Here is a 12584-nt window from a genome sequence, read left to right as displayed (position 1 = left end):
AAAAAACAATTCCCTCCTATTCAGCTAAAAATTGTAAAATCACCAAAGTGGGGGATTCCTTCTCGACCAGCCTGAAAAATGTAACTGCTTTTCCTACCCCCAAATAATCATTTCACAAATTACTATTTATAATAATCTGACAGTATAAATTGCTGATGAAATTCACCTCTGCTTAATAATATGCCACAGCTAAACTTCATCCATATTGATGAACGTAAAAATACAAAGAAGTTTAAAAAAAAAAAAAAAAAGGTACCACAGATTACAGGAGCACGGTCTTTCTTTATAGCCATCAGCCTGCCCAATTGAATCACATCCGTCTAAACTTAGCAGCTTAAAATTCATCTCACACCTTGCAATGCTGACATGGATATGATAAGACAGAAGAACAGAAACATCACTCTGAAGTAACCTAGCTGAACTGCACATGTTCTGACCCTTTTTGTCCTCCCTGGAGCTTTGGCTACCTGGCAAATGCAACTCTAAAACTGTACTTGTATCTCCAGATCTTTGCTGTTAGCCAAGCAGAAACCTATTTCTCCCTGGGACTCGCAGCCAGGGAGGTGTTCTCTGAAAAAGACTTCTAAATGAGTGTGTGAGATGAACTCTTACTGAACTGAATTAATTATTAACGATGCAGATGGAGCTGTCCAAATGATAAGAACAGCTCCTGACGTGTCAAGATCCAAGCTTTCATTAAACCATTTCAGGCATACTAATGGTTTCCCACTGCTCATTACTTACCAGCACTTATTTCTCATAGATATGATAACTCTAGTGCCTGTAGGCAACATATTCTATAGAAATGCAGAAGGAGAATATTTTATCTTCCTTGGCAGATTATTTTTCTTTATAGATTATTACTTAAAACATACACCCATTTAATACAACTAACTCAAACAGATTCAACTTAGAAAAGTTGGAGCTCTTCACTGTGCCATCTCACGGAAGACCAAGGTGTCTCTGCTGCACCTTCTCTCACCTTGTGACCGTAGGTCCTGGGAGACCTGTAGGGAAGTCAGAGTGACACCCTGGAAATGGAGAAATGAGGATCCCGTCCAGAAGGAGAGTTAAAGGACAGAAATTTAGCAAGTAACCTAGGGGATTAGAGCTTCACCAAGAGAGAAGGTTGAAGAACGCACATCAACCCCGCTGAGGTGAGTTGAGACCCCAAGGATAGAAAGAAAAGGTACAAAATCCACCACCAAGCGGACGGGAGTCCCCTCCCCCATGAGAAAGGTTCGGAGTACCCCACAAACAAATGGGCAGAAATCAAAGGTCCTCCCACTACACTCCACAGGAGAGACCCTCTAAAAGATGGACCTGATGCTACTACTAGGATGCCATGGCGTTCACCTGCCAGGCATAAAATTGTATAAAACTGTATAAACTATATAAAACTGGGTGGAGTGCGGAGACTAGAAAACGCATGCACAGAGCCAGGAAATTCCCAGGGTGGGGCTGACCCAGAGGACCGCTTTACTGAGCCTAAGATGCACCCGGCCCTAAAGGGATTATCAGCCTATACACAAAGGAAGGCAGGAGGCTAGAACTGACAACTAACCAAATACAAACCTGCAGAAGCAAAGACAGGGCCTAAGGAGCAGGCTATGGGAACTCAAAACAGCTTCTCTTCTGCAAGGGAATTTAGCAGGGACAGAAAAAATTCCCGCAAAGTTGTTCTGTTCTGTTCTGTCAGTAACATCAATCAGGGGCAGGGCTGGAACTGAGTGAACACCCCCCAGCCTCCATCAAGCACCCAAAGTTGTCAGGCCTCACCTCCCCCTGCTGGATAGAAGCAGAGCGCAGGGGCCTGGCTGAGCAGATACAGATTTCCTTGTGATTCGGGCAGATGCAACGCCCTGGAGTATCTGTTCATTAGAGGGAACTGGGTCACAACCTTGCGGGGCTATCAGTGACTGGGTGTGACAGAGGTACAAGGTGGGGAAGGAGGCATCAACCTTCCCACACTAATCTATTTGCTGGGTGGATCCTCCTGACTTCACGGAGCACCGGAGAAAGTCATATCTGAGTTGTCAACAGACCCCTGTGATCCAGTTACCAGAGACCGTTTAAACTCTCCCACCTGAGACAGGTGCTGACTGAGACAACTGATTTGGACCTTTTGAACCGAGCCAATCACCCAAGGACTGTTCAAGTGGTACCCTGGGGGTGTGGTTGTAGGAAGGTTTCATTTTCATTTTCCAATTGTTGCCTGTAGGGGGTGGGGTGACTTAATTGCTGGTATTTCTCCACAGCTGACACTTCAACCATGAGTAACTTTTTCACTAGGGTTGGACAGAGACCAGTTGAAAACAAGACAGAACCACTTAGCCCCACCACACAAAACAGGTCCCCAGTTTCTCAGGCCATAGCACTGTACGGGTCCTTGACAAAGCTCCAGGGGAAAAATCAAATTGTGTAAAATAATCATGGGGCGGAATCAGCGGAAAAACTCTGATAACATGAATAACCAGAATAGATCAATGCCCCCCACCCCCCAAGGAAAGATATGGCAGATGTAACTGAAGATCCCATTCATAAACAACTGGCCGAAATGTCAGAAATCGATTTCAGAATTTGGATTGCAAACAAGATTTATAAAATGGAGGAAAATTAGGAATTAGAAATTCGAGGAGAAATTCAAAAGTTGTCTCAAGAATTTAACGAATTTAAGAAAAAACCACAAAAGATTTTGATGCATTGAAGAAAGAATTTGCAGCCCTCAAAGATCTAAAAAATACAGTAGAATCCCTCAGTAACAGAGTGGAGCAAGCAGAAAAAAGGATTTCTGACATTGAAGACAAAGCCTTTGAACACTGCCAAACTCTCAAAGAGGAAGAAAAAAGGAGAGTAAAAACGGATCATTCTCTCAGAGAGCTCTGGGATAATTCGAAGAAGGCTAATATCACCTCACTGGAATCCCTGAAATTGATGAAGTGGCCTCGCAAAGCACAGCGGCCCTTCTCCATGAAATTATGAAAGAGAATTTTTCAGACATGCCAAGAGATTCTCAAATTCAGATAGCAGACACTTATAGAACCCCAGCATGACTCAACCCAAATAAGACTTCCCCCAGGCATATCATAATTAATTTCACTAAAGTTAATATGAAGGAGAAAATTCTGAAAACAGCCAGACGTAAGAAATCCATTACCTACAAAGGGAAGAATATAAGAATGACTGCAGATCTCTCTGCTGAAACTTTTCAAGCCAGAAGAGGGTGGTCATAGACTTTTAATCTCCTAAAGCAAAATAACTTTCAACACCGGATCCTGTATCCAGCTAAACTGAGTTTCATTTATGATGGAGAAATTAAATACTTTAATGATGTTCATAGCTTGAAGACATTTGCCATAATCAAACCAGCTCTTCAGGATAGTCTCAGACCTATCCTCCATAATGACCAACCCAATCCTCTACCACAAAAATAAACTCACTCAGAAACTTCTGATCAAACTCCAACTTCCACAGTGGGGAAAGGATTAAAAATGTCCACTGGACTTTTGAAAAACTCGATATCCAAAATTTTACCAGACTTATCAATATTCTCCATTAATGTGAATGGCTTAAACTGTCCTCTAAAGAGGCACAAGTTAGCTGACTGGATACAAAAACTCAGGCCAGATATTTGCTGCATACAAGAGTCACATCTTACTTTAAAAGATAAATACAGACTCAGGGTGAAAGGATGGTCATCCATATTTCAGGCAATTGGTAATCAGAAAAAAGCAGGTGTTGCAATTCTATTCGCAGACACAATAGGCTTTAAACCAACAAAAGTAAGGAAGGATGAGAATGGTCCCTTCATATTTGTTAAGGGTAATACTCAATATGATGAGATTTCAATCATTAATATCTATGCACCCAACTAGAATGCACCTCAATTTATAAGAGAAATTCTAACAGACATGAGCAACTTGATTTCCTCCAGCTCCATAATAGTCAGAGATTTCAACACTCCTTTGGCAGTGTTGGATGGATCCTCCAATAAGAAGCTGAGCAAAGAAATTTTAGATTTAAACCTAACCATCCAACATTTGGATATAGCAGACATCTACAGAACATTTCATCCCAACAAAACTGAATACATATACTTCTCATCAGCCCACGGAACATACTACAAAATCGATCACATCTTAGGTCACAAGTCTAACCTCAGTAAATTTAAAGGGATAGAAATTATTCCTTGCACTTTCTCAGACCACCATGGAATAAAAGTTGAACTCCGTAACGATAGGAATCTGCATACTCATACAAAAACATGGAAGTTAAATAACCTTATGCTGAATGATAGTTGGGTCAGAGATGAGATTAAGAAGGAAACTGCCAAATTATTGGAACAAAACGACAATGAAGACACGAATTTTCAGAACCTCTGGGATACCACAAAGGCAGTCTAAGAGGGAAATTTATAGCACTGCAAGCCTTCCTCAAGAAAATGGAAACAGAGGAAGTTAACAACTTAATGGGACATCTCAAGCAACTGGAAAAGGAAGAACATTCCAACCCCAAACCCAGTAGAAGAAAAGAAATAACCAAAATTGGAGCAGAATTAAATGAAATTGAAAACAAAAGAATTATACAACAGATCAATAAATCAAAAAGTTGGTTTTTTGAAAAGGTCAATAAAATAGATAAACCTTTGGCTAACCTAACCAGGAAAAAAAAAAAAAAGAGTAAAATCTCTAATCTCATCAATAAGAAACGACAAACAAGAAATAACAACAGACTCCTCAGAAATTCAAAAAATCCTTCATGAATGTTACAAGAAACGTTATTCTCAGAAATATGAAAATCTGAAGGAAATTGACCAATACTAGGAAGCACGCCACCTTCCAAGACTTAGCCAGAATCAAGTGGAAATGTTGAACAGGCCCACATCAAGTTTTGAAATAGCATCAACCATACGAAATCTCCCTAAAAAGAAAAGCCCTGACCAGATGGCTTCAGGTCAGAATTCTACCAAACCTTTAAAGAGGAACTAGTACCAATATTACTCAACCTGTTCCAAAGTGTAGAAAAAGAAGGAAGACTACCCAACACGTTCTGTGAAGCAAACATCACCATGATCCTCAAACCAGGAAAAGACCCAACAAGAAAGAAAATTATAGACCAATATCACTAATGAATATAAATGCAAAAATATTCCACAAGATCCTAACAAACAGAATCCAGCAACACATCAAAAAAATTACATATCATGACCAAGTCGGTTTTATCCCAGGGTCTCATGGCTGGTTCAATATACGTAAATCTATAAATATAATGCAGCACATAAACAAATTAAAAAACCAAGACCATATGATTCTCTCAATTGATGCAGAAAAAGCATTTGATAATATCCAACATCCTTCATGATCAGAACACTTAAGAAAATTGGTATAGAAGGGACATTTCTTAAACTGATAGAGGCCATCTACAGCAAACCCACAGCCAATATCGTATTGAATGGAGTTAAATTGAAATCATTTCCACTCAGATCAGGAACCAGACAAGGCCGCCCATTGTCTCCACTGCTCTTTAACATTGTAATGAAAGTTTTAGCCTCTGCAATTAGGGAAGAATACGCGATCGAGGGTATCCATATAGGGTCAGAAGAGATCAAACTTTGGCTCTTCGCAGATGATATGATTGTATATCTGGAAAACACCAGGGATTCTACTACAAAACTCTTAGAAGTGATCAAGGAATACAGCAGCGTCTCAGGTTACAAAATCAACATTCATAAATCGGTAGCCTTTATATATACCAACAATAGTCAAGCTGAAAAAACAGTTAAGGACTCTATTCCATTGACAGTAGTGCCAAAGAAGATGAAATATTTGGGAGTTTATCTAACAAAGCACGTGAAAGATCTCTATAAAGAGAACTATGAAACTCTAAGAAAAGAAATAGCTGAAAATGTTAACAAATGGAAAAACATACCATGCTCATGGCTGGGAAGAATCAACATTGTTAAAATGTCCATACTACCCAAAGCAATATACAATTTTAATGCAATCATATTAAAGCTCCACTGTCATACCTTAAAGATCTTGAAAAAATAATACTTCGTTTTATATGGAATCAGAAAAAACCTGGAATCACCAAGACACTACTCAGCAATAAAAGCAAAGCAGGAGGAATCACGCTACCAGACCTGAGATGGTACTATAAATCGATAGTGATCAGAACAGCATCTGGCACAAAAAAAGAGAGGTAGATGTCTGGAACAGAATAGAGAACCAAGAGATGAATCCAGCTCCTTATCGTTATTTGACCTTTGACAAGCCAATTAAAAACATTCAGTGGGGAAAAGATTCCCTATTTAACAAATGGTGCTGGGTGAACTGGCTGGCAACCTGTAGAAGACTGAAAGTGGACCCACACCTTTCACCATTAACTAAGATAGACTCTCACTGGATTAAAGATTTAAACTTAAGACATGAAACTATAAAAATACTAGAAAAGAGTGCAGGGAAAACCCTTGAAGAAATTGGTCTGGGCGAGTATTTTATGAGGAGGACCCCCGTGCAACTGAAGCAGCTTCGAAAATACACTATTGGGACCTGCTCAAACTAAAAAGCTTCTAAACAGCCAAGAACACAGTAAGTAAAGCAAGCAAACAGCCATCAGAATGGGAGAAAATTTTGCAGGTTATGTCTCCGACAAAGGTTTAATAACCAGAATCTACAGAGAACTCAAATGTATAAGCAAGAAAAGAACAAGTGATCCCATCGTAGGCTGGGCAAGGGACTTGAAGAGAAACTTCTCTGAAGAAGACAGGCGCATAGCCTACAGACATACGAAAAAATGCTCCTCATCCTTAATCATAAGAGAAATGCAAATCAAAATTACTTTGAGATATCATCTAACTCCAGTAAGATTAGCCCATATCACAAAATCCCAAGACCAGAGATGTTGGCGTGGATGTGGAGAAAAGGGAACACTTCTACACTGCTTGTGGGAATGCAAATTAATACATTCCTTTTGGAAAAATGTTTGGAGAACACTTAGAGATCTAAAAATAGATCTGCCATTCAATCCTATAATTCCTTTACTAGGTATATACCCAAAAGACCAAAAATCACATGATAACAAAGATATTTGTACCAGAATGTTTATTGCAGCCCAATTCATAATTGCTAAGTCATGGAAAAAGCCCAAGTGCCCATCGATCCACAAATGGATGAATAAATTGTGGTATATGTACACCATGGAATATTATGCAGCCTTAAAGAAAGATGGAGACTTTCCCTCTTTCATGTTTACATGGATGGAGCTGGAACATATTCTTCTTAGTAAAGTATCTCAAGAATGGAAGAGAAAGTATCCAATGTACTCAGCCCTGCTATGAAACTAATTTATGGCTTTCACATGAAAGCTATAACCCAGTTATAACCTAAGAATATGGGGAAGGGGGAGAGGGAGGGGTAGGAGGGGGGAGGATGGGCGGAGGGAGAGTGATTGGTGGGATTATACCTGCGGTGCATCTTACAAGGGTACATATGAAACTTAGTAAATGTAGAATATAAATGTCTTAACACTATAACTAAGAAAATGCCAGGAAGGCTATGTTAACCATTGTGATGAAAATGTGTCAAGCGGTCTATAAAACCAGTGTACGGTGCCCCATGGTCGCATTAATGTACACAGCTATGATTTAATAATAATAAAAAAAAGAAAAGTTGGAAATGCAAAGCTGTACTTTCTAGTACTATTAGTAATTTTTGCTGTAAAGAATATTCCTTAAAAGCATGGTGTACAATGTAATTTATATTATTAAGATTTGTGTCTAATTGGGTTTTAAATATCTTCCATCAACAGAGGGATGTATGTAGGTAAATATATTTTCAACAAACACACAGTGTGCAGTCATAACTCGATGCAGGTTAGGTGGTGTTTTGCAAGATAATGTTCTGCATTCTGACACCACTCCTAGTCTGTCTCTTTGCTGCGATGACTTGAGGGCAAAGCCATGGCAGGGAGGATTCCAAGAAGATCTGTACGGAGACTGCTACCTGCTGGGGTTTTCTGTTTGTTTTCAAGTTGGGAATACTGTTCCAAAAAACCTGTCACATCTCAGCCTAAAGGATTAGGTATAGGACAAAAATGACAAGAGTAATAAATAATAGTGGGCTCTTACTGTAAACGGACAGGGTAATAAAATGTCTTTTCCTTTCTTTTCTTGCTCAAAGCTGAGTATGTATGAACATTAACTCCTTTTGCTAAGTGAAATGTGTTTTTTAAAAAATACTCTGAAGTCAGCACTTATCCTCAGAGGCATAAATAAAGAAGACTTCAGTATAACAGAAGCAAATACATGATGTTTTCATAAACCAAACATCCCTAACGTGGTCTTCAGATGTTTCAAAGTGTAAGTGTGTTTGACGGAGTCCTTGAGGGCAAAAAGCAGGCTGTATCTTCCAGCAGCCTGCCTCCTCCTGTCAGCCGCTGGTCATTAAACGGCAGCCACACTTAGGATGTGTTGACACAGGAACTCCAAGAGCAGAAAGTGGGACCATCACCTGCACTGGGTAATTCTAGTGAGAAATCCGTTTTCCTAGAATACTTGAGAATGTTTTACTGGGGTGATTCACTCAGGCATTCATCTCAAATTTTTATTTTGCTTTGTGTAAGTAATTGTGTAAAACAATTTAATGGCAAACACGCAGACGCTTAAAGTCATTTTAAGTTTCCTTCCGCTACTAAAAATTTCTATTTTTATGAAACATTAGTTAACCCTTAAAAATATCCTAAGGAGCTTCTTTGCGTAACCTTTTGAAAAACAAATTAAGAAAAAATATTTAAAATTAGACTAAAAAGACATAGGTAACATTTAAATTTGTTTATGTTTCCTTTTCAATCACATAAGCATCAATAACACCCACCAGCCCAGTGCTTTCACTGAATGAATCTTTAAATACTGCAATCCAGATACATTAACTATACCCTTTTTATCTCAACATTTCAAATATGACCAAAGGTACATAAAAAGTTTAAAAATACCTTAATGTCACTATTCTTACTTTTATCAAATTCATTTAAAACCAGTATTTCTTAAAAACCAATATTTTTATTTGGTATCTTAAGTCTTAGAAAAGTAATTTTATTTCTAATGAGTTTAAAGTTGATTTAATATTCCTTAATTAATCTAAGCTTAAACAACTTTTTATGCCCTAGCAAGTATTTAGGGGTGAAGATTGATTGAAAAGTACTAAATCACTAAGTGGAACTTAAAACAGGAAAAATTAAGGTAAGATTCTTTCACTTTTCGAAACAATTCACTGAATTCTTAACATGTCTTACATGTAAGTACATTTTTTAGATTATGACATGATTATTTTAGCAAACTGAATTAGAAATGGAAAAAGTACATTTTCAAAGAAAGATGCTTTTTACAAATAGTGTTATTAGCCAATATATAAACTGTTAATAATGGTATAATATGTTGAATATACCATATAATATCCTGAGGAAAGATTATGTTTATAAATCTTTGAATGTACAGGTAAATTAGTAACAAAACAATCCTTGTTTGAAAAGCATTGCCAAAGAAAACAAGGGAAAATAGTCTCCTTACCAGAATAATGAAAGTAACGGGTCCGATGAAACTCCATATAAAATAGTTATCGACATGAAGCCAGCAACTATCATGAAATGAAAAGAAAATGCATTAGGAGCGTTAATGGATCCTCAACATCACAAGGAAAAAAAAAAGAATTTTAAACGTCTAACAAACAAACCTACCTCTATCTACAATTGCCTTTGAAAATTCGTTTATCATAGGCAAGAACAATTCTAATAATTCTGAGTTGGCTTTGGCTTAACAAAGGATAGTGATTTATTTACTTCAACCTGCTTGTTTTATATTTGATAAAAGCATATAAAATCATGTTTGCTTGAGGGAAACAATAAAGACCACGCCATCCCTAAATTCTTAAGACCTCTGACTTTACTAAGAAAGACTTGAAGCTCAATATTCCAAATTGTCTCATCATTTTAATGATGTCTCATGCTTTACATGTAAGCACTAAAATTTGCTTTTCAGATCTGTCTGAGCTAAAATGCTTAGCCCTATGGAACATAAAGGGCCAAACAATAAATAAAAATAAACACCTATTCAGAAGTTATGTTTGTTGCAAAACAGTGTAGCATAAATATAATACCTCCACTAGGAAAAGATAAATACAAGGAAAAAAAATCAGTATTAGAGTAAATGATGTATCAACTTATTGAGATGGATTTTACTTAGTGGTTCATTTTCATTTAACATTGAATCCCTACTGAATTACTTTTATTTGTCTTTCATCATCTGTACAGTTAAAAAGCTTTCTTCAGTCCAAAGAATCTTCATATAACTAATTTTATCAAAGGAAAAGAAAAATAAACAGAACTGGAAGGTTAATTCATGCCTCTAGCAAATAAAATCCTTAGTTAGAAACAGGGGTATGCCTACCTTCTGTCACTTCCCATAAATATCTATATTGTTATAAATGAAAGACAGTGACTCATTTTAGTCCTTTCAAACTGCCTGATAAAATATTATCAAAGTAAAACATATGGAGTGGAATGTGCCACGGTCACCATTCAGAATGAGACTTAGCTGGAGGGCCGGCTGCACAAAGAGACCTAATGAAGCATTAGCTCACAAGCGGGTAGTTAAACATGTCAGATGCTTTAAGTTCAGAAGAATTTTTACTTAATATCTTTCTAAGGCCAAAAAGTTATTTACTTTTTCAATTTGTTTCAGATCAATCTTTTGTGTTAAAAAGAAAGTCCATAATTTAGAATCTGCCTTGATAGAGTACAAATCCTCTGAACCTAGAAAATTACAAAAGACTTGATTATAATTTGTGCACGGCATGCCCATTCTCCTACCAATAAAGCTTTCAGATGCTATTTTAATCTGTCAGGGACCCTCACTGACAGCTAACAGGCTTTAAAAAATTATTCACTTGAAAAACACTCAGGTCGCTTGCAATTACTTACGCTTTCTCTGTTCCATAGCTCTTGTAGTCAATAGCAGCTGAAACTCCAACCACGGTGGCAGGAATCAAGTAACCAGCAACATAGTAGTATTTCTTCCTTGAATATTCACTTTCAAAAACTTCAACTAGCATTAGATAGAGCTGCACACCTTCTAGGCACATCCAAGCAAAAGCCGCCAAAAAGAAGAAGTGTAGAAGTCCTGCAAATATTGGGCATGCAATCTAGACAGGAAAGCAACAAAAAACACAGAAGAGAGCTATGGAGATAAACAGCTCGCTCCAAAATGCTAAAACATTCACCCATGAAAATCACTACTTTTTTTAAAATGCGTTGCTCAGAGTCAACTACTGCTTCCTCAAAGTGTTTTTTTTTTTCATAAACGGAAACAAATTAAAAAACACTGCCAAATGTGAAAACAGCACACCAAGTGTGAAGGTCTCATCATTATAAGGACACTACTATTTTTAGGGAAATCAAATATCAAGTAAGAAAACGTATCATAAATTTCTCTTCTCAGATTATCCATCATGAAATCTGGATATCCAAATTGTACATGATTTGCTTCACACGTCTTTAGAATAGTTGTTGCAAATGTATCATTCCTATTTTTTCTGTAATAGAATTTTAAAATTTTGCCATAACGGCAAAAAAACTGGCTTTCATCACATAGGACGCATAGGACAGTTTTCCTGTCATATCTGGTACATTCATAAATTCATATCAGCACAGATGAATATGGGGTGAAGCATTAACTAAGTTCTATTTCTGATGTTGAAACCTCATAATAAATAAATAGTTTTCATTATGAAGAAAGGATTGCTGATCAGAGTGACTATGTAAGCAAAATAAGAATTTTTAAAACAGGTCTCTTACATCATTCAACTGTACCTTACTACACAACAATAATTTGTAACTTAACAACTAAGACATCTTTTAATTTATTACAAATTATCTTTCAGTATCTCCGTATCAATTATATCAAGTGACAAGGTCAAACATGGGCATCAGTATCATATGGAGTGTCACACCTATTAAAATAATCTTCCATGATCCAAGGTCAATAAAATTAACAGGCACTTACTGTGTATTTTGTCTTATCAATCCCTATGAGGAAAATAAATTCAGCAATGAAAAGGTTGATACAAAGGTTCTTGTGAATGGTATTACGGTCACTCTGCAGACCTCGGAAAAAGCAGAAGGTAAAGACGCAGATGGCCAGACAGACGAGGGAGATGACTATTCCCACCCAGGTGATGACCGTGAGAAGTAATTCATGAACTCCGTCTTTGTACTGAAAAGAAAAGGATATGAGGAACGTCAGCATTCCTGCATTACCTCAACTAGAAGGAAGACGATTTTCACATGGACAGTTCACCCTTTCAACACTCAACTCTCTGAAGAATAATGTTGATGTGAATGCCAATAGGGCTCAATGCCAAAAAGAAATTTTGATCAAACAATAAAGTCCAGCACTATCTTACTGACTTTCACAATCTGTGAAAGGAATCTACCCGGAAAACAATGTAAGAGCCCGGTCTTTTCAAAATGACTGAATTAACTACATAAACGTAAGAAAAATACGTCAGGGAATAAAGAATACTTGGCTATGA

The 12584-nt window shown here is 37.3% G+C and overlaps 1 protein-coding gene across 18 annotated transcripts in view; it reads right to left on the bottom strand.

The window, feature by feature from the left end:
* Positions 1 to 12584, bottom strand: part of ADGRL2 (adhesion G protein-coupled receptor L2) — a 581138-nt gene that overhangs the window by 16842 nt on the left and 551712 nt on the right. For all 18 annotated transcript variants that reach the window (XM_053591012.1, XM_053591013.1, XM_053591010.1 and 15 more), the window contains 3 exons: positions 12056 to 12265; positions 10975 to 11195; positions 9566 to 9632 (listed from right to left, as the gene is read on the bottom strand). In XM_053591012.1, coding sequence (XP_053446987.1) covers positions 9566 to 9632; positions 10975 to 11195; positions 12056 to 12265 — 498 coding nt within the window. The remainder of the gene's footprint in view (positions 1 to 9565; positions 9633 to 10974; positions 11196 to 12055; positions 12266 to 12584) is intronic.

Source organism: Nycticebus coucang, chromosome 5 (genome assembly GCF_027406575.1).
Source record: "Nycticebus coucang isolate mNycCou1 chromosome 5, mNycCou1.pri, whole genome shotgun sequence".
Taxonomy (NCBI): Eukaryota; Metazoa; Chordata; class Mammalia; order Primates; family Lorisidae; genus Nycticebus; species Nycticebus coucang.
The sequence above is the reverse complement of the archived record's forward strand: the minus strand, read 5'-3'. Positions and strand labels throughout refer to the sequence as shown.